This window comes from Leucoraja erinacea, chromosome 2 (assembly GCF_028641065.1).
Source record: "Leucoraja erinacea ecotype New England chromosome 2, Leri_hhj_1, whole genome shotgun sequence".
Lineage (NCBI taxonomy): Eukaryota > Metazoa > Chordata > Chondrichthyes > Rajiformes > Rajidae > Leucoraja > Leucoraja erinaceus.
The window spans coordinates 27,078,405-27,101,104 of NC_073378.1; the positions used below are offsets into that span (position 1 = coordinate 27,078,405).

Here is a 22,700-nt window from a genome sequence, read left to right on the forward strand (position 1 = left end):
GGAGCATCCTGGAAGTACTAGACCCCCTACACGACACGATGGTAATAGGAATCTGAGGGGCAACGTTTTCACATAAAGGGTGGTACCAAGATGCAGCACAGAACGCCACAGGAGATCCTTCTTCTTGTGGCCTACGCCTGTTGGCTATTTTCTATGTTTCTAATACCTGCCCCTTCTGGCGGCGGCAGATTGCTACCCTTCACTCAAACAAACTTACCCCCCCCCCCCCAAGTACATTTATGCATTGACAACACTGGTGGATAGAGGTTAAGAAGGCACGTCTGGTATGCTTACCATATGGCGTTCTACCTAATAGGTGGTAGCGAGCGCAATATTCTTGCCCAAGTTGGAGGAACAGCACCTCATATTTCGCTCGGGCAGCTTACACCTCAACGATTATTTTATTATTGTCATATTTACCACAGTGCAGTGAAAAGCTTTACTGTTCCAAGCTATCCAGGCCTTCAGTCCCCCTGTCCACTGAGTCCACGTCGACCAGCGATCACCCCGCACATTAGCACTATCATAAGATCATACGTGACAGGAGCAGAATCTTTGTCTTAAAAATCCACTGACTTGGCCTCCACAGCCGTCTGTGGCAAAGAATCCCACAGATTCACCACCCTCTGACTAAATAAATTCATCCTCATCTCCTCCCTAAAAGAAAATCCTTTAATTCTGAGGCTGTGACCTCTAGTCTCAGACTCTCCCATTAGTGGAAACATCCTCTTCACATCCACTCGATTTAAGCCTTTCACTATTCTGTAGGTTTCAATGAGGTCCCCCCCTTCATTCTTCTAAACCCCAGCGAGTGCAGGCCCAGTGCTGACAAACGCTCATCATAGGTTAACCCACTCATTCCTGGGATCATATTTTTAAATCTCTTCTGGACCCTCTCTAGAGCGGGCACATCCTTCCTCAGAGGCACGGTGGCGCAGCAGTAGAGTTGCTGCCTCACAGCGCTTGCCGCGCCAGAGATCTAGGTTCGATCCTGACTACGGGTGCTGTCTGTATGGAGTTTGTACGTTCTTCCCGTGACCACGTGGGTTTTCTCCAAGATCTTCAGTTTCCTCCCACACTCCAAAGATATACAGGTTTATAGGTTAATAGGCTCGTATACTTGGTAAAAGTGTAACTTGTCCTTAGTGTGTGTAAGCTTGTGTTAATGTGCTGGTCGACGCGGACTAGGTGGGCCGAAGGGCCTGTTTTCGCGCTGTATCTCTAAACTAAACTAAAACCTAAAGATACGGTGCACAAAATTGCCCACAATATGCCAAATGCGGCATGACCAGTGCCTTATAGAGCCTCAGCATTACATCCCCGTTTTTGTATACAAGTCCTCTCGAAATAAATGCTAGCATTGAGTTTGCTTTCTTCACGACCAATTAGACTTGCAGATTAACTTTGGGAATCCTGCACCAGCACTCCAAAGTCCCTTTACTCCTCCGATTTCTGGAATCTCTCCCCATTTAGAAAATAGTCTACGCCTTTTTTCCAACTACCACAATGCACGACTCCACACTTTGCTACATTATATTCCATCTGCCACTTCTCTGCCCACTCTCCCAAACTGTCCAAGTCCTTCTGCAGCGTCCATGTTTTCTCTGCACTACCTGCCCCTCCACCAGTTTTCGTATCATCCGCAAACTCGGCCACAAAGCCTTCGATCCCCTCGTCCAAATCATTAATATACAACATGAAGAGAAGTGGCCCCAGCACCGAGCCCTGCGGAACTCCGCTAGTCACCGGCAGCCAATCTGAAAAGGCTCCCTTTATTGCCACTCTTTGCCTTCTGCCATCAATCCCTGCTATACCACAGACCGGGGACAATTTACAGAAGCCAATTAGCCTACAAACCTCTACGTCTTTGCAGTGTGCTGTCTCTGGCGCCGTAAGGCAGCAACATTACTGTTCGGTACCTCGTGATAATAAACTACACGAAACTAAACTGTGGACGGTGTGTATAGTTCATAAGTTCTCAAGTTCAATCAGAGGGCGGTGGAGGCAGGTTCTCTGGCTACTTTCAAGAGAGAGCTAGATAGAGTTAAAGATAGTGGAGTCAGGGGATGTGGGGAGAAGGCAGGAACGGGGTATTGATTGTGGATGATCAGCCATGATCACATTGAATGGCGGTGCTGGCTCGAAAGGGCCGAATGGCCTACTGCTGCATCTATTGTCTATTGAATGGGTGACGTTTCGGGTCGAGACCCTGTGGACAAAGTAAACTGTGGACAGCTCGATTGTAATCATGTATCGGCACCAAATGCTGGAGTAACTCAGTGGGGCAGGCAGCATGAGATGAGACGGACTGCAGGAGGCCAGGAGATGTGACTGCAGCCTCGGCTGTGAAGCTCTCGGCTGTCGTGAGCCGGCCGTGTCGCTCCTCGCCGACTCTCCCGGCTCCTACTGGTGTTTGCGCAGGTGCTTGTGCAGCAGCTGCTTGTCCGCGGAGGAGTAGTCGCAGGAGCCGCAGCCGAATCTCTCGCCCGTGTGATGCCGGCGCACGTGGAGGTCCAGGCTCTTCTTCTGGATGCTGCGACACACAGGAGGGAAATCAAACGCAACCGATTAGTGCGCAGGTACTGGCACACTATACACCTGGAGGGTCACTCACCTTTGGAGAGTGGAGAAGAATGGAACAGAATGAGAAGAATGAGGAAGGACATTCTTGCTGTTGAGGGAGGGCAGCGTAGGTTTACAAGGTTAATTCCCAGGATGGCAGGACTGTCAAATGCTGAGAGAATGGAACAGTCGAGTCACTAGGGCAGCACCGCCGGTTTTCCGGCACCCTTGGTTCCAGAGCCTCTCTGGATTATCCATTTTGCCGGAGCGACAGAAGTCACGGCCTCCGAGAAGAGTCATAAGTTCACAAGTTATAGGAGTAGAATTAGGCCATTCGGCCCATCGAGCCCACTCTACCATTCAATCGTGGCTGATCTCTGTCTCCTAATCCCATCCCCATAACCCTTGACGCCCGTACTAATCAAGAGTTTGTCTATCCCTGCCTTAAAAATATCCACTGACTTGGCCTCCACAGCCGTCTGTGGCAATGAGTTCCACAGATTCACTGCCCTCTGACTAAAGAAGTTCCTCCTCACCTCCTTTCTAAAAGAGCGTCCTTTAATTCTGTGACCTCTGGTCCTAGACTCTCCCACTAATGGAAACATCCTCTCCACATCCACTCTATCCAGGCCTTTCATTATTCTGTAAGTTTCAATGAGAAACTCCCCTCAACCATCTAAACTCCAGCGAGTACAGGCTCAGTGCCATCAAATGCTCATTATATGCTAACCCACTAATTCCTGGGAATTTTCTTGGAAACCTCCTCTAGACCTTCTCCAGAGCCAGCACATCCTTCCTCAGATATGGGGCCCAGATTTGTTCACAGTAATCCAAATGTGGCCTGACAAGAAGTTTGGCATTACATCTCTGTTTTTGTATTCCAGTCCTCTTGATATACATAGAGGTCCTTCTGCAGTTGTACTGGGCCTTAGTGAGACCATACCTTCAGTATTGTGTGCAGTTTTGGTCTCCAATTTGAGGAAGGACATTCTTGCTATTCAGGAAGAGTAGCGTAGGTTTACAAGGTTAATTCCAGGAATGGTGGGACTGTCATATGCTGAGAGAATGGAGCAGCTGGGCTTGTACACTCTGGAATTTAGAAGGATGAGAGGATATCTTATTGAAACGTATAAGATTTTTAAGGATTTGGACAGGCTAGAGGCACGAAACATGTTCCCGATGTTGGGGGAGTCAAAACCAGGGGCCACAGTTTAAGAATAAGGGGCAAGCCATTTAGAACAGAGATGAGGAAACACTTTTTTCACACAGTTGTGAGTCTGTGGAATTCTCTGCCTCAGAGGGCGGTGGAGGTCGGTTCTCTGGATACTTTCAAGAGAGAGCTAGTTAGGGCTTTTAAAGATAGCAGAGTCAGGGGATATGGGGAGAAGGCAGGAACGTGGTACTGATTGGGGATGAGCTAGTTAGGGCTCTTAAAGATAGCGGAGTCAGGGGATATGGGGAGAAGGCAGGAATGGGGTACTGATTGTGGATGATCAGCCATGATCATATTGAATGGTGGTGCTGGCTTGAAGGGCCGAATGGCCTAATCCTGCGCCTGTTGTCTATTGTCAAATGCAAACATTGAATTTCCTTACTACCAATTTGATTTGCAACTTAACTTCTTGGGAGTTTTAGCTTCTTTGAGCCATAGGTTGAGGCATTCAGCTGGAACTCAAACTCATAGAGTGATACAGCGTGGAAACAGGCCCTTCGGCCCAAAGTGCCCGTGCCGACCAACATGCCCCATCTACAATAGTCCCACCTGCCTGTGTTTGGCCCATATCCCTCCAAATCTACCCTATCCCCATACCAATAGAGTCATATAGACATACGAGCAAGAATTTAATTGTCCTATCTGGGACACATGACAATAAACTCTCTTGACTTGACTTGGTCTTGAGCATGGTATCAGGCCCACTGGCACAACATGCCCACGCACACCAACTTTGTGTGTAAAATGCGGGCAGCGTGGTGGCGCAGCGGTAGAGTTGCTGACTCACAGCGCCAGAGACCCGGGTTCGATCCTGACTACGGGTGCCGTCTGTACGGAGTTTGTTCAGTCTCCCCGTGAGCTGCCTGGGTTTTCTCTGGGTGGTTCGGTTTCCTCCCACACTCTAAAGACGTGTGGATTTGTAGGTTAATTGGCTTGATATAAAGGACTCTTAAAAATAGCGGAGTCAGGGGATATGGGGAGAAGGCAGGAACGGGGTACTGATTGGGGATGATCAGCCATGATCACATTAAATGGCGGTGCTGGCTCGACGGGCCGGATGGCCTACTCCTGCACCTATTGTCTATTGTCTATGTTGTTCCTATTGTATGTTGGATAGTGTTAATTTGCGAGGATCGCTGGTCAGCAAGGACTCGGTGGGCCGAAGGGCCTGTTTACGCACTGTATCTCTAAAATAAAGTCCAGTAAAGTACTCTCAGAAGCTTGAAAGCGCATTCCATCAGACTCAGTAATAACTTCTGCCCCTGTATACAGGCTTATAGAGTTACAGAGTGATACAGTGTGGAAACAGGTCCATCGGCCCAACTTGCCCACACCGGCCAACATGTCCCAGCTACACTAGTCCCACCTGCCAGCACTTGGTCCATATCCCTCCAAACCTGTCCTATCCATGTACCTGTCTAACTATTTCTTAAACGTTGGGATAGTCCCAGCCTCAACTACCTCCTCCAGCAGCTCGTTCCATACACCCACCACCCTTTGTGTGAAAGTTACCCCTCGGATTCCATATTAAATCTTTTCCCCTTCACCTTGAACCTATGGCCTCTGGTCCTTGATAACCCTACTATGGGCAAGAGACTGTGCATCTACCCGATCGATTCCTCTCAGGATTTTGTACTTGGGCTTCTGAACGGTTCTTCCATAAGCTAGGGTACTGTCCGATTCACCTCTACCCCATTGCAGACATTGGACTTTGTCTATGGACCTGATGCGCTACAATGCTGAAAACTATATTCTGCACCTTCCCCTTTGCTCTACCTGTTGGACTGGAGTTTGCCTTGATTGTATTAATGTACAGTAGTATCTGATCTGTTTGGAAGGCACACAAAACAACGTTTTTCGCTGTACCTCGGTACACGTGACAAGTGTAGATGGGGCATTACATCTCTGTTTTTGTATTCCAGTCCTCTTGATATAAATAGAGGTCCTTCTGCAGTTGTACAGGGCCTTAGTGAGACCATACCTTCAGTATTGTGTGCAGTTTTGGTCTCCAATTTGAGGAAGGACATTCTTGCTATTCAGGGAGAGCAGCGTAGGTTTACAAGGTTAATTCCAGGGATGGTGGGACTGTCATATGCTGAGAGAATGGAGCAACTGGGCTTGTACACTTTGGAGTTTAGAAGGATGAGAGGGTATCTTATTGAAACATATAAGATTTTTAAGGATTTGGACAGGCTAGAGGCAGAAAACGTGTTCCCGATGTTGGGGGAGTCCAAACCAGGGGCCACAGTTTAAGAATAAGGGGCAAGCCATTTAGAACAGAGATGAGGAAACACTTTTTCACACAGAGTTGTGAGTCTGTGGAATTCTCTGCCTCAGAGGGCGGTGGAGGCCGGTTCTCTGGATACTTTCAAGAGAGAGCTAGTTAAGGCTCTTAAAAATACCGGAGTCAGGGGATATGGGGAGAAGGCAGGAATGGGGTACTGATTGTGGATAATCAGCCATGATCATATTGAATGGTGGTGCTGGCTTGAAGGGCCGAATGGCCTAATCCTGCGCCTGTTGTCTATTGTCAAATGCAAACATTGAATTTCCTTACTACCAATTTGATTTGCAACTTAACTTCTTGGGAGTTTTAGCTTCTTTGAGCCATAGGTTGAGTCATTCAGCTGGAACTCAAACTCATAGAGTGATACAGCGTGGAAACAGGCCCTTCGGCCCAAAGTGCCCGTGCCGACCAACATGCCCCATCTACAATAGTCCCACCTGCCTGTGTTTGGCCCATATCCCTCCAAATCTACCCTATCCCCATACCAATAGAGTCATATAGACATACGAGCAAGAATTTAATTGTCCTATCTGGGACACATGACAATAAACTCTCTTGACTTGACTTGGTCTTGAGCATGGTATCAGGCCCACTGGCACAACATGCCCACGCACACCAACTTTGTGTGTAAAATGCGGGCAGCGTGGTGGCGCAGCGGTAGAGTTGCTGACTCACAGCGCCAGAGACCCGGGTTCGATCCTGACTACGGGTGCCGTCTGTACGGAGTTTGTTCAGTCGCCCCCCGTGAGCTGCCTGGGTTTTCTCTGGGTGGTTCGGTTTCCTCCCACACTCTAAAGACGTGTGGATTTGTAGGTTAATTGGCTTGATATAAAGGACTCTTAAAAATAGCGGAGTCAGGGGATATGGGGAGAAGGCAGGAACGGGGTACTGATTGGGGATGATCAGCCATGATCACATTAAATGGCGGTGCTGGCTCGACGGGCCGGATGGCCTACTCCTGCACCTATTGTCTATTGTCTATGTTGTTCCTATTGTATGTTGGATAGTGTTAATTTGCGAGGATCGCTGGTCAGCAAGGACTCGGTGGGCCGAAGGGCCTGTTTACGCACTGTATCTCTAAAATAAAGTCCAGTAAAGTACTCTCAGAAGCTTGAAAGCGCATTCCATCAGACTCAGTAATAACTTCTGCCCCTGTATACAGGCTTATAGAGTTACAGAGTGATACAGTGTGGAAACAGGTCCATCGGCCCAACTTGCCCACACCGGCCAACATGTCCCAGCTACACTAGTCCCACCTGCCAGCACTTGGTCCATATCCCTCCAAACCTGTCCTATCCATGTACCTGTCTAACTATTTCTTAAACGTTGGGATAGTCCCAGCCTCAACTACCTCCTCCAGCAGCTCGTTCCATACACCCACCACCCTTTGTGTGAAAGTTACCCCTCGGATTCCATATTAAATCTTTTCCCCTTCACCTTGAACCTATGGCCTCTGGTCCTTGATAACCCTACTATGGGCAAGAGACTGTGCATCTACCCGATCGATTCCTCTCAGGATTTTGTACTTGGGCTTCTGAACGGTTCTTCCATAAGCTAGGGTACTGTCCGATTCACCTCTACCCCATTGCAGACATTGGACTTTGTCTATGGACCTGATGCGCTACAATGCTGAAAACTATATTCTGCACCTTCCCCTTTGCTCTACCTGTTGGACTGGAGTTTGCCTTGATTGTATTAATGTACAGTAGTATCTGATCTGTTTGGAAGGCACACAAAACAACGTTTTTCGCTGTACCTCGGTACACGTGACAAGTGTAGATGGGGCATTACATCTCTGTTTTTGTATTCCAGTCCTCTTGATATAAATAGAGGTCCTTCTGCAGTTGTACAGGGCCTTAGTGAGACCATACCTTCAGTATTGTGTGCAGTTTTGGTCTCCAATTTGAGGAAGGACATTCTTGCTATTCAGGGAGAGCAGCGTAGGTTTACAAGGTTAATTCCCGGGATGGCGGGACTGTCATATGCTGAGAGAATGGAGCAACTGGGCTTGTACACTTTGGAGTTTAGAAGGATGAGAGGGTATCTTATTGAAACATATAAGATTTTTAAGGATTTGGACAGGCTAGAGGCAGAAAACGTGTTCCCGATGTTGGGGGAGTCCAAACCAGGGGCCACAGTTTAAGAATAAGGGGCAAGCCATTTAGAACAGAGATGAGGAAACACTTTTTCACACAGAGTTGTGAGTCTGTGGAATTCTCTGCCTCAGAGGGCGGTGGAGGCCGGTTCTCTGGATACTTTCAAGAGAGAGCTAGTTAAGGCTCTTAAAAATACCGGAGTCAGGGGATATGGGGAGAAGGCAGGAATGGGGTACTGATTGTGGATAATCAGCCATGATCATATTGAATGGTGGTGCTGGCTTGAAGGGCCGAATGGCCTAATCCTGCGCCTGTTGTCTATTGTCAAATGCAAACATTGAATTTCCTTACTACCAATTTGATTTGCAACTTAACTTCTTGGGAGTTTTAGCTTCTTTGAGCCATAGGTTGAGGCATTCAGCTGGAACTCAAACTCATAGAGTGATACAGCGTGGAAACAGGCCCTTCGGCCCAAAGTGCCCGTGCCGACCAACATGCCCCATCTACAATAGTCCCACCTGCCTGTGTTTGGCCCATATCCCTCCAAATCTACCCTATCCCCATACCAATAGAGTCATATAGACATACGAGCAAGAATTTCATTGTCCTATCTGGGACACATGACAATAAACTCTCTTGACTTGACTTGGTCTTGAGCATGGTATCAGGCCCACTGGCACAACATGCCCACGCACACCAACTTTGTGTGTAAAATGCGGGCAGCGTGGTGGCGCAGCGGTAGAGTTGCTGACTCACAGCGCCAGAGACCCGGGTTCGATCCTGACTACGGGTGCCGTCTGTACGGAGTTTGTTCAGTCTCCCCGTGAGCTGCCTGGGTTTTCTCTGGGTGGTTCGGTTTCCTCCCACACTCTAAAGACGTGCGGGTTTGTAGGTTAATTGGCTTGATATAAAGGACTCTTAAAAATAGCGGAGTCAGGGGATATGGGGAGAAGGCAGGAACGGGGTACTGATTGGGGATAATCAGCCATGATCACATTAAATGGCGGTGCTGGCTCGACGGGCCGGATGGCCTACTCCTGCAACTATTGTCTATGTTGTTCCTATTGTATGTTGGATAGTGTTAATTTGCGAGGATCGCTGGTCAGCAAGGACTCGGTGGGCCGAAGGGCCTGTTTACGCACTGTATCTCTAAAATAAAGTCCAGTAAAGTACTCTCAGAAGCTTGAAAGCGCATTCCATCAGACTCAGTAATAACTTCTGCCCCTGTATACAGGCTTATAGAGTTACAGAGTGATACAGTGTGGAAACAGGTCCATCAGCCCAACTTGCCCACACCGGCCAACATGTCCCAGCTACACTAGTCCCACCTGCCAGCACTTGGTCCATATCCCTCCAAACCTGTCCTATCCATGTACCTGTCCAACTATTTCTTAAATGTTGGGATAGTCCCAGCCTCAACTACCTCCTCTGGCAGCTTGTTCCATACACCCACCACCCTTTGTGTGAAAACGTTACCCCTCGGATTCCATATTAAATCTTTTCCCCTTCACCTTGAACCTATGGCCTCTGGTCCTTGATTACCCTACTATGGGCAAGAGACTGTGCATCTACCCGATCGATTCCTCTCAGGATTTTGTACTTCCATAAGCTAGGGTACTGTCCGATTCACCTCTACCCCATTGCAGACATTGGACTTTGTCTATGGAACTGATGCGCTACAATGCTGAGAACTATATTCTGCACCTTCCCCTTTGCTCTACCTGTTGGACTGGAGTTTGCCTTGATCGTATTAATGTACAGTAGTATCTGATCTGTTTGGAAGGCACACAAAACAACGTTTTTCGCTGTACCTCGGTACACGTGACAAGTGTAGATGGGGCATGTGCAGTGAGGCTGGTGTGGATGGGGCATTTTGTCCCATCTCGCTTAGAGAGTCAAAGTGATGCAGTGTGGAAACAGGCCCTTCGGCCCAACGCCCACACTGACCAACATGCCCCATCTACACTGGTCACACCTGCCTGCGTGTGGCCCGTATCCCTCCAAACTTGTCCTCCCCATGTACCTGTCTAATTGTTTCTTAAACGTTGTAATAGTCCGTACCTGAACTACCGTTCCATACACCCACCATCCTTTGTGTGTAAAAGGTTACTCCTTAGATTCCTCCCTCACCTTAAACCTACGTCCTCTGGATTTCTGTATGTTTATTTCTGTTATGTGCACCAAAGTATGGACATCGGACTGGATACAGAGCAGAAACAGACCCTTCGGCCCACCGTGTCCGCGCCGACCAGCGATCCCCGCACATTAACGCTGTCCCACACCCACTAGGGACAATCTTTACATTTACCAAGCCAATTACCCGACAAATGTGTACTTCTTTGGAGTGTGGGAGGAATCCGAAGATCTCGGAGAAAACCCCTGTAGGTCACGGGGAGAACGTACAAACTCCGTAGGGACAGCACCCGTTGTCTAAATCGAACCCGGGACTCTGGCGCTGTGAGACGGTAACTCTACCACTGCGCCACCGTGCCACCACCATCTCATATAGTTTTTTCCGTTAATGGTCACAAAATGCTGGAGTAATTCAGGTCAGGCAGCATCCCTAGAGAAAAAGGATGGGCGATGTTTCGGAACCATTCTTGAAACTGACTGGAGAGCCCGCATCAAAAAGCACCAAAGAGAAGGTATAGGAGTGTGTAAACGCACACCTCCAGATTCAGGGACTGTTTCTTCCCAGCTGTTATCACACAACTGAATCATCCCACCACAAGCAGAGAGCGGTCCTGAACTACTATCTACCTCAATGGTGACCCTCAGACTATCTTTGATTGGACTCCATTGGACATTATCTTGTACATAGAAACATAGAAAATAGGTGCAGGAGTAGGCCATTCGGTCCTTTGAGCCTGCACCGCCATTCAACATGATCATGGCTGATCATCCAACTCAGTATCCTGTACCTGCCTTCTCTCCATACTCCCTGATCCCTTTAGCCACAAGGGCCACATCTAACTCCCTCTTAGATATAGCCAATGAACTGGCCTCAAGTACCTTCTGTGGCAGAGAATTCCAGAGATTCACCACTCTCTGTGTGAAAAATGTTTTCCTCATCTCGGTCCAAAAAGATTTCCCCCTTATCCTTAAACTATGACCCCTTGTTCTGGACTTCCCCAATATCGGGAACAATCTTCCTGCATCTAGCCTGTCCAACCCCTTAAGAATTTTGTAAGTTTCTATAAGATCCCCCCTCAATCTTCTAAATTCTAGCGAGTACAAACCGAGTCTATCCAGTCTTTCTTCATATGAAAGTCCTGACATCCCAGGATTTCAATAAACGTTATTCCCTTTATCATGTATCTGAACACAGTGGTTGGATCGATTGTAATCACGTTTCATCTTTTCCCCTAACTGGTGAGCACGGAACAAAACCTTTTCACTGTACCACCGTAAACTAAACTAAATAGATATAAAATGCTGGAGTAACTCAGCGGGTCAGGCAGCATCTGTGGAGAACATGGATAGGTGACGTTTCACAGAGTGCTGGAGTACATGGCCTGTCCCACTTGGGCGTCATTTACACCACATCATTTACGTGTCACGACGCACAATGCGCGTGTCATGACGCTCGCGTGATGTGTGATGCCCGCTGAGTTACTCCAGCACTGTGTGTCTATCTTTACTTTAAACCAGCATCTGCAGTTGGAACCGACACAACTAAGCTAAATCCTAGTGTGCGGGGAAGATGGTGATGTTGGGGGGAGAGGGGGGGAAGAGACACTTACCAACTATATGAACAGAGGTGGCATTTGTAAGGCTTCTCGGTGGAATGGGTGCGGGAGTGCCGTTTCAGGGAGCTGCCATCGATGGAGGCGTACTGGCAGACTGTGCACCTGAAGGGTTTCTCACCTTGGGAGATAGGAGAAGAATGGAACATCAGTCGGGCATTCGGTGTACAATTGCCACCATTCCCCCCCCACCCTACTAGTTGTGTACCATCAATAACACAGAGCCCTCTACAGCTCAGTTTAGTTTATTGTCACGTGTACCGGAACCCTTGGTTCCAGAGCCTCTCTGGATTTTCCGTTCTGCTGGACCGACAGAGACAATAGACAATAGGTGCAGGAGTAGACCATTCGACCCTTCGAGCCAGCACTGTCATTCAATGTGATCATGGCTGATCATCCGCAATCAGTACCCCGTTCCTGCCTTCTCCCCATATCCCCTGACTCCGCTATCTTTAAGAGCCCTATCTAGCTCTCTCTTGAAAGCATCCAGAGAACCGGCCTCCACCGCCCTCTGAGGCAGAGAATTCCACAGACTCACCACTCACTGTGAGTAAAAAGTGTTTCTTCGTCTCCGTTCTAAATGGTTTACTCTTATTCTTAAACTGTGGCCCCTGGTTCTGGACTCCCCCAACATCGGGAACATGTTTCCTGCCTCTAGCGTGTCCAAAAACAATCTTATATGTTTCAACGAGATCTCCTAAACTTCAGAGTGTACAGAGTCCTGAGGTCACGGCCTTTCAGAGGAGTCACAAGATCACCAGTTATAGGTGTAGAATTAGGTCATTCGGCCCTACGAGTCCGCTCCGCCATTCAATCACGGCTGATCTCTGCCTCCTGCCTTCTCCCCATAACCCTTGACACCGTTCTAATCACGACTTTGTCTATCTCTACTTAAAAATATCCACTGACTTGGCCTGCACACCCTCTGTGGCAATGAGTTCCACAGATTCACCATCCTCTGACTAATCATTGGATAGATTTAAGAGAGAGTTAGATAGAGCTCCAGTGGCTAGTGGAATTAAGGGATATGGGGAGAAGGCAGGCACGGGTTACTGATTGGGGACAATCAGCCATGATCACAATGAATGGCGGTGCTGGCTCAAAGGGCCGAATGGCCTCCTCCTGCACATTTTTTCTATGTTTCTATGAAAAGAAGTTCCTCCTCACCTCCTTTCTAAAAGAGCGTCCTTTAATTCTGAGGCTGTGACCTCTGGTCCTAGAATCTCTCACCAGTGGAAACATCCTTTCCACATCCACTCTATCTACGCCTTTCATTATTCTGTAAGTTTCAATGAGGTCCCCCCCCCAACCTTCTAAACTCCAGCAAGTACAGGTCCAGTGCCATCAAACGTTCATCAAATGCTAACCCACTCATTCCTGGAATCATTCTTGTAAACCTCCTCTGGACTCTCTCAATACTGTCATTGAATTTGTTTTCCTTACTACCGATTCGATAACATCTGGGAAGAAACTGTCCCTGAATCTGGAGGTGTGCGTTTTCACACTTCTGTACCTTTTGCCCGATGGGAGAGGGGAGAAGAGCGAGTGGCCGGGTTGTGACTCGTTCTTGATTATGCTGCTGGCCTTGCTAAGTCAAGAGAGAGTTAGACTTCGCTCCTAGGTCTAAAGGAATCAAGTGGGAAAAAAAAATCAGGAACGGGGTACTGATTTTGGATGATCAGCCATGATCATATTGAATGGTGGTGCTGGCTCAAATGCCCGAATGGCCTACTCCTGCACCTATGTTTCAATGTTTCAGTGGAAGGGAGGTTGGTTTGTGTGATGGTCTGGGCTGCGTCCACAATGCCCTGCGGTCTTGGATGGAGCTGTTCTCAGACCAAGCTGTGAAGTATAGGTATGGCTACACTTTACTGGACTGTATGTAAGAATAAATGCACCGTTGACACCCGCTATAGGAGCGATGTTGTCAAGCTGGAAAGAATATCTGGAAGATTTACAAGGATGTTGCCAGGACTCAAGGGCCTGAGCTATAGGGAGAGGTTGAGCCCACAAGGATGTGAAGGGTCCCACCTGAAACGTCGCCTATCCATGTTCTCCACAAATGCTGCCTGACCCGGTGAGTTACTCCAGCGGGTCAGGCAGAATCTCCGGAGAACATGGGTAGGTGACGTTTCAGAGTGCTGGAGTAACTCAGCGGGTCAGGCAGCACCTGTGGGGAGACGGAATGGTGACGTTTCGGGTAGAGACCTTTCTTCAGACTGATGTGCGGTGATCTCACCTGTATGGACTCTCATGTGCTGGACCAGAGATGCTTTGAGTCTGGTTTTGTAATCGCAGTGCTGGCAGTGAAATGGTTTGATGCCCGTGTGCGTGCCCATGTGTCGTTGGAGGGCCAGCTTCGAGGAGCATCGCCTGTGTGGAAGAAACAACCTTCACCTTCACATATTCAAGATTCAAGAGAGTTTATTGTCGTGTGTCCCAGAATAGACAATGAAATTCTTGCTTTGCTTCAGCATAACAGAATATAGTAGGCATGAATATAGAACAGATCAGTGTGACCATATACCATTATATAAATATATACACACATGGATAAATAAACAGATAAAGTGCAAATAAACAGAAAATGGTCTATTAATGTTCAGAGTTTTGTTTGAGTTAAGTTTAATAGCCTGAAGGCTGTGGGGAAGTAGCTATTCCTGAACCTGGTCGTTGCAGTCTTCAGACTCCTGTACCTTCTACCTGAAGGTAGCGGGGAGATGAGTATGTGGCCAGGATGGTGTGGGTCTTTGATGATACTGCCAGCCTTTTTGAGGCTGCGACTGCGATAGATCCCCTCGATGGAAGGAAGGTCAGAGCTGATGATGGACTGGGCAGTGTTTACTACTTTTTGTAGTCTTTTCTGCTCCAGGTGCTCAAATTGCTGAACCAAGCCACGATGCAACCGGTCAGCATGCTCTCTACTGTGCACCTGTAGAAGTTAGAGAGAGTCCTCCTTGACAAACCGACTCTCCGCAATCTTCTCAGGAAGTAAGGCGAGTAACATTGCAACTGCCGATTTCTTTATGTCCCAACGATGCAAATAATCATCTCATGGTCGCGTTTGGACCATCACTGTGTAGTGTAACGCATCAGCTTGTGACCACGATACACGAGGGCGTTGCCAGGACTCTGAGCTATGGGGAGAGGTGGGCAGACCAGGACTCTATTCCTTGGAACTATCAGGATAGGTTGGGCAGACTGGGACTTTATTTCTTGGAGCTCGAGGGCGAGGATGTCCAGGCTGGGACTTCATTCCTAATTGACCTGTTCCACTTACGCGACTTTTTCGGCGACTGCCGGCACCCGTCATAGGTCGTCGCAGGTCGCCGAAAATTTTCAACCTGTTGAAAATCCAGCAGCGACCAGAACAAGGTACAACTCTTTGGGCGACTGCTCACGAACATACAGGCGTCACCCCTGTGACATGTCTCCGGGGTGTCGTCACTATGGTCGTGAGTCGTCTCCTCAGTCGCCCAAAGAGTCGTAGCGTCTTCCTGGTCGCCGCTGGATTTTCAACATGTTGAACATTTTCAGCACCGGCAACCTTCGACCTCCTGGCGACCCATCTACGGCACGAGAATTCTCGCTACTCTCCATGGCGGCTTCATTCTAGTCACCGCTAATTTTTCAAGATGTTGATAAATTCGCGGCAACCATAGTGAGGCCGCGACTAGTTCCCAGAATGCGGTAACTCCTCGCGACCATGAAGGCGACACCCCGGCAACCACCCGCAAACATGTATGTGGCCACCATGTATTGATTGCATAGTCTCCTGCAGTCGCCTAAAAACCCGCCTAAGTGGGACAGGCCCATGACAGCGAATGCAGCGCCGAGACTCGGGATCAATCCCGACTACGGGCGCTGTCTGTACGGAGTTTGTACGTTCTGCCCGTGACCTGCGTGGGTTTTCTCCGAGATCTTCGGTGTCCTCCCACACTCCAAAGGCGTACAGGTTTGTAGATTAATTGGCTTGGTAAATATAAAAATTGTCCAAACAGTCTGTTTCCGCGCTGTATCTCTAAACTAAATCAAGCCGTCCACAGTGGAAAGGGAATAACGGGGAGAAGGCACAAACTCGGTGCAGACAAGCACCCATATTCGGGATAGAACAATAGACAATAGGTGCAGGAGTAGGCCATTTGGCCCTTCGAGCCAGCACCGCAATCAATGTGATCGTGGTTGATCATCCACAATCAGTACCCCGTTCCTGCCTTCTCTCCATATCCCCTGACTCCGCTATTTTTAAGAGCCCTATCTAGCTCTCTTTTGAAAGCATCCAGAGAACCCGCCTCCACCGCCCTCTGAGGCAGAGAATTCCACAGACTCACCGCTCTCTGTGAGAAAAAGTGTTTCCTCGTCTCCGTTCTAAATGGCTTACCCCTTATTCTTAAACTGTGGCCCCCGGTTCTGGACTCCCCCAACATCGGGAACATGTTTCCTGCCTCTAATGTGTCTAGGAACACAGGTCTCTGGCGCTGTGAGGCAGCAACTCTACCGCTGCGCCAGCCGTGCTTCTTGTCGCTCGTTCTGATCTTGAACTGCAAACTGATCTTCCAAGTAAATGACCTCAGCCACCATCACGTGTTGGACAAGCCGGCTCCAAAAGCAATACTGGGTGGAATGTCAGAGCTGATCTGCACTGCGAATACTCTGGAAGCCTGGCATAGGCCCACATTCCATCCACACTCCCTCCCACTGCCCATCGGGGAATCAGTGACGGCAGAATCAGCTTGGGAACAGCTCAGTCCAAGACCGCAAGAAATCGCAGAGAGTTGTGGACGCAGCCCAGACCGTCACACTAAAACAACCTCTGTTTGCGTTTGTCGGCACAGGGCCTGTACTCGCTGGAGTTTAGAATAATGAGGGGGGGGGGACCTCATTGAAACATCACCGAATAGTGAAAGGCCTGGATAGAGTGAAACATAGAAACATTAACAATAGGTGCAGGAGTAGGCCATTCGGCCCTTTGAGCCTGCACTGCCATTCAATATGATCATGGCTGATCATCCTAATGTGGGTGTGGATGTGGATGTGGAGAGTATGTTTCCACTAGTGTGAGAGTCTAGGACTAGAGGCCACAGCCTCAGAATTAAAGGACGTTCTTTTAGGAAGGAGATGAGGAGAAATTTCTTTAGTCAGAGGGTGGTGAATCTGTGGAATTCTTTGCTTCAGACGGCTGTGGAGGCCAAGTCAGTAGATATTTTTTAGGCAGAGATGGATAGATTCTTGATTAGTACGGGTGTCAGAGGTTATAGCGAGAAGGCAGGAGAATGGGGTTATGAGGGAGAGATAGACAAAATGCTGGAGTAACTCAGTGGGTCAGGCAGCATCTCTGGAAAATGCCCTATACCGCCCTCTGCCAGAAACAGCACATCATTTTCCGCTTGGGCATCTTCCAAACCAACAGTATGAATATTGGATGTGTAAGAAAAAACTGCAGATGCCGGTTTAAATCGAAGGTAGACACAAAATGCTGGAGTAACTAAGCGGGTGAGGCAGCATCTCTGGAGAGAAGGAATGGGCGACATTTCGGGTCGAGACCCTTCTTCAGACTGATGTCAGGGGAGAGGGCGGGACAAAGATAGAATGTAGTCAGTAAGACTGGTGGGAGAACTGGGAAGGGGAAGGGGATTTTGCGCTCAGTCAGTCTTAACCTACCTGATCTCCCGGTGGCTCAGCACTTCAGCTCCCCCTCCCATTCCCAATCTGACCTTTCTGGCCTGGTCCTCCTGCATTGTCAGAGTGAAGCCCGGTGCAAATTGGAGAAACAGCACCTCATATTTTGCTTGGGTCGTTTACATCCCAGCGGTATGAATATTGACTTCTCTAACTTCAAATAAGACTTGCTTTCCCTCTCTCTCCATCCCCTTCCCCTTCCCAGTTCTCCCACTGTCTCCGACTACATTCTATCTCTGTCCCGCCCCCTCCCCTGACATCAGTCTGAAGAAGGGTCTCGACCCGAAACGTCGCCCATTCCTTCTCTCCAGAGATACTGCCTCACCCGCTGAGTTACTCCAGCATTTTCTGTCTACCCTCAGTAGGAACATTGGGTCTTGAAGAAGGGCCACGATCCGAAACATCACCTATCCATGTTCTCCAGAGATGCTGTCTGGAGAACGCGGAGGTTGGGCGATCGTTTCGCCGAACATCTCCGCTAGGTCCGCAAGAACCTACCTGACCTCCCGGTGGCTCAGCACTTCAACTCCCCCTCCCATTCCCAATCTGACCTCTCTGTCCTGGGTCTCCTCCATTGCCAGAATGAGCAACACCGGAAATTGGAGGAACAGCAACTCATATTCCGCTTGGGGAGCCTGCATCCGGTCAGCATGAACATCGAATTCTCCCAATTTTGTTAGCCCTTGCTGTCTCCTCCCCTTCCTTAGCCCTCGAGCTGTCTCCTCCCATCCCCCAGCCCTCGGGCTCCTCCTCCTCCTTTTTCCTTCCTTCTCCCCGCCTCATCCTATCAGTCTGAAGAAGGGTTTCAGCCCGAAACGTTACCTATTTCCTTCGCTCCATAAATGCTACTGCACCCGCTGAGTTTCTGCAGCATTTTTGTGTACTTTCTCCAGAGATGCTGCCTGACCCGCTGAGTTACTCCAGCACTCTGTGAAACGTCACCTATCCATGTTCTCATAGAAACATAGAAACATAGAAATTAGGTGCAGGAGTCTCCACAGATGCTGCCTGACCTGCTGAGTTACTGCAGCATTTTGTGTCTATCTTCGATTTAAACCAGCAGTTGTCTTTTTTTGTAAACCAGCAAGCAGTCTGCAGTTCCATGTTTCCACAGCTAATGAGGGTGCTGCTGCCATCCACTGGCGATGCAAGGTATTACTTTAAGAGCCCGACACTGTTCCATCACCACTCCCTGCTGTTCCAACCAAGAGTCAGAAGAGTTTAATTGTTATGTGTTCTGGACAGGACAATGAGATTGTTACTTGAGGCAGCACAACATGTTTGTACACACTGTACTAAATAGATAACATAATAAAAGCAAAAAAAAGTGAAGCAAAAAATAGTGGAAGCAAATTAGGGCGTCACGGTGGCGCAGCAGTAGAGTTGCTGCCTCACAGCGCCAGAGACCCCGGTTCCATCCTGACCACGGGCGCTGTCTGTACGGAGTTTGTACATTCTCCCCGTGACCTGCGTGGGTTTTCTCCGGGTGCTCCGGTTTCCTCCCGCACTCCACAGACGTACAGATTTATAGGTTAATTTGGCCTCAGAAAAGATTGTAAATTGTCCCTAGCATATGGTGTGATCGCCGGTCGGCGCGGACTCGGTGGGCTGAAGGGCCTGCTACATCTCTCAGTAAACCCCTAGAGGCGAGGATGTTGCATATCACAGAGCTAATTGGTGGAACAACACCTCATATTTTGCTTGGTAGTTTACACCCCAGCGGTATGAACATTGACTTCCCTAACTTCAAATAGCCCTTACTTTCCCCCTCTCTCCACCACCCTTCCCAGTTCTCCCACCAGTCTGACTGTCCCTGATTACATTTTATCTGTTTGATTTGTTGTTTATCTTCTCCCAGCTAACAATAATCTATTCTACATTTTCCTTGATCTCCATCCCCTTTGATGTCTTGGTCTCACACCTAACACTTCCTTATCTCTGTATCTCCCCCTCCATTGACTCTCAGTCTGAAGAAGGGTCTCGACCCAAAACATCACCCATTCCTTCTCTCCAGAGATGCTGCCTGACCCGCTGAGTTACTCCAGCACTCTGTGAAACGTCACCTATCCATGTTCTCCAGAGATGCTGCTTGACCCGCTGAGTTACTCCAGCACTCTGTGAAATGTCACCTATCCATTTTCTCCAGAGATGCTGCCTGACCCGCTGAGTTACTCTAGCACTCTGTGAAATGCCACAGAGGGGAAACAGAGCCTTCGGCCCACCGAGTCCGCGCCGACCAGCGATCCCCCTGCACACTAACACTATCCTACACACACTAGGGGCAATTTACAATTTTTACTGAAGCCAATTAACCTACAAACCTGCACGTCTTTGGAGTGTGGGAGGAATCCAGAGCACCCGGAGAAAACCCACGCAGATCATGGGGAGAACGTACAAACTCTTTACAGACAGTGTGGGTTTTGTCCGGGTGCTCCGGTTTCCTCCCACATTTCCTCCCACGTGCAGGTTTGTAGGTTAATTGGCTTCTGTAAATTGTCCCTCTTGTGTGTAGGATAGTGCTAGTGAATGGGCGATCACAGGTCGGTGGGCCAAAGGGCCTGGGACCGTGCTGTATCTGTAAACTAAACTGAACTGAACTGAGCAAGGGGTCTGGGCGTTCACAATCTTTACCCGCATGTATTAATTTTGCAATGAAGGGAAATTGTCACTCAATATATCCTAATTGGCTGTATTATTACCTGGTGCAAATGCTGCAGGAAAATCCTTTGCCTACTTTCCTTTCCTTCGCACGAGGCCCTTTCTCCTCGCGCCTTCCACTGGCCGGGTTGTTTTCCTTCACTCTCCTCCGTTCCGGAACCTTCCGATGGACTTGGCGATGGTGCTTATTCCTCTGCCGTCTACTCTTGTAGGCCTGTCCGCAGAAATGGCAGGGAAAGAGCAGACTGTCTTTGTGCTCTGACTCCTGGTCCTTCAGTGCAGCCCTGGGAAAAAATATTGAGTTCAGAAGTTGTGAGGTCGTGTATGAATGAATGAATGAATGAAAGATACTTTACTATCACAGGTGGCGCAGCGGTAGAGTCGCTGCCTTACAGCGAATGCAACGCCAGAGACCCGGGTTCGATCACGACTAAGGGTGGCTGTCTGTATGGAGTTTGTACGTTCTCCCCATGACCTGCATGGGTTTTCTCCGGGGTCTCCTGTCCCTAGTGTGTGTAGGATAGTGTTAATATGCGGGGATCGCTGGTCGGGAGCTATTGAGGGAGTGCAGCGTAGTGCAGAATGCAAGGTTAATTCCCGGGATGGCGGAACTGTCATATGCTGAGAGAATGGAGCAGCTGGGCTTGTACACTCTGGAGTTTAGAAGGATGAGAGGGCATCTCATTGATACATATAAGATTTTTAAGGGTTTGGACACGCTAGAGGCAGGAAACATGTTCCCGATTTTGGGGGAGTCCAGAACCATAGAAACATCGGGGCCACAGTTTAAGAATAAGGAGTAAGCCATTTAGAACGGAGACAAGGAAACACTTTTTCCTCACAGAAAGTGATGAATCTGTGGAATTCTCTGCCTCAGCGAATGCATCGCCAGAGACCCGGGTTTGATCCCGACCAAGGGTGGCTGTCTGTACAGAATTTGTATGTTCTCCCTGTGACCTGCGTGGGTTTTCTCCGGGATCTCCTGTTCCTCCCACACTCCAAAGACGTACAGGTTTGTAGGTAAACTGGCTCGGTAAATGTAAAAATTGTCCCTAGTGTGTGTAGGATAGTGTTAATATGCGGGGATCGCTGGTCGGCGCGGACCCGGTTGGCCGAAGGACCTGTTTCCACGCTGTATCTCTGGATTAAACTAAAAACATATGACAAGTCACAGAGATATTCTTTATTTTTCACACCCAAGGTTTAGTGTAGTTTAGTGATACTGCATGGAAATAGGCGATTCGGCCCACCCAGTTCACATGGACTTGCGATCCCTGCACACTAACGTTATCCTACACACTCAAGGGACAATTTATATTTACACCAAGCCAATTAACCTACAAACCTGTATGTCTTTGGAGTGTGGGCGGAAGCCGAAGATCACGGAGAAAACCCACGTGGGTCACTGAGTACAAACTCCGTACAGACAGCGCCCGTAGTCGGGATTTAACTTGGGTCTCTGTCGATGTGAGGCAGCAAATCTACCGCTGCGACACCGTATGCAAAGACTCGCCACATCTCTATATAAAACTAAAAGTCTTTGTCGTGTGTGTGTGTGTGTGTGTGTGTGTGTGTGTGTGTGTGTGTGTGTGTGTGTGTGTGTGTGTGTGTGTGTGTGTGTGTGTGTGTGTGTGTGTGTGTGTGTGTGTGTGTGTGTGTGTGTGTGCGCGCGCGCGCGCGCGCCCATCTGGTTAATTCCTATCTTCTTCCAAACGCTAGCCCACAGCCTTCCTATTTTCACACATCCTACTCATATCTTTCCCCTGGTGGCGATAAACATATTCCCATCGCATTTCCACCTATATTTCAGATGTTATTAATCGTTGTAATTTTTAAAACAGTCAAAACCGCCTTCTCACGGACAGCTTCCAGCCTTCTCACAGTGATGATGTCACAATGCCTCTTACAGTGCACCAATCACAATGGGCTCTCAAGCTATTTGCCAACTGCCACAATGACTTCATAATGGGACGTTGCCAAGGGTAACGAGGTTGCTACCCCTCTACCAATATCTGAAGGGACTGCTCATTAAGTTCGGATTGCATTTTGATCCCACGGTTCTGGTGTTTGGGTACAAGGGGAGGGCCAAGCGTGGGGTGGGGGGGGAGGATGTGTTACTCTCATCGGCCCCCCCTCATCCCTCCAAAGCACCCACCCCCCCGCGCATCCCCCGTGCACCCCCCCCCCACCCCCCCCCCCCGCATAGCGGGGACGGAGCCCAATGGGTCCCACTAGGTCTAGTAAAGGTTAAAGGCTAGGATAGTGGATGTGGAGAGGATGTTTCCACTTGTGGGAGAGTCTAGGACCAGAGGGCACAGCATCAGAATTAAAGGACGTTCCTTTAAGAAGGAGATGAGGAGGAATTTCTTTAGCCAGAGGGTGGCGAATCTGTGGAATTCATTGCCACAGACGGCTGCGGAGGCCAAGTCAACTGATATTCTGAAGGCAGAGATAGATGG

At 48.8% G+C, this 22,700-nt stretch overlaps 1 protein-coding gene across 2 annotated transcripts in view; it reads right to left on the reverse strand.

The window, feature by feature from the left end:
- Positions 1 to 382: 382 nt before the first annotated feature.
- The window catches only part of si:dkey-154p10.3 (oocyte zinc finger protein XlCOF6), a 31,085-nt gene continuing 8,767 nt past the window's right edge, over positions 383 to 22,700 (reverse strand). Inside the window, exons 4-7 of one of the 2 annotated variants that reach the window (XM_055653676.1) lie at positions 20,283 to 20,525; positions 14,144 to 14,277; positions 11,902 to 12,025; positions 2,263 to 2,533 (exon numbers count right to left, since the gene is read on the reverse strand). In XM_055653676.1, the coding sequence (XP_055509651.1) occupies positions 2,404 to 2,533; positions 11,902 to 12,025; positions 14,144 to 14,277; positions 20,283 to 20,525 (631 nt within the window). In that variant the 3' untranslated portion in view covers positions 2,263 to 2,403. Of the gene's footprint in view, positions 2,534 to 11,901; positions 12,026 to 14,143; positions 14,278 to 20,282; positions 20,526 to 22,700 lie in introns of both variants that reach the window. The other variant, XM_055653667.1, reaches the window with a different exon arrangement.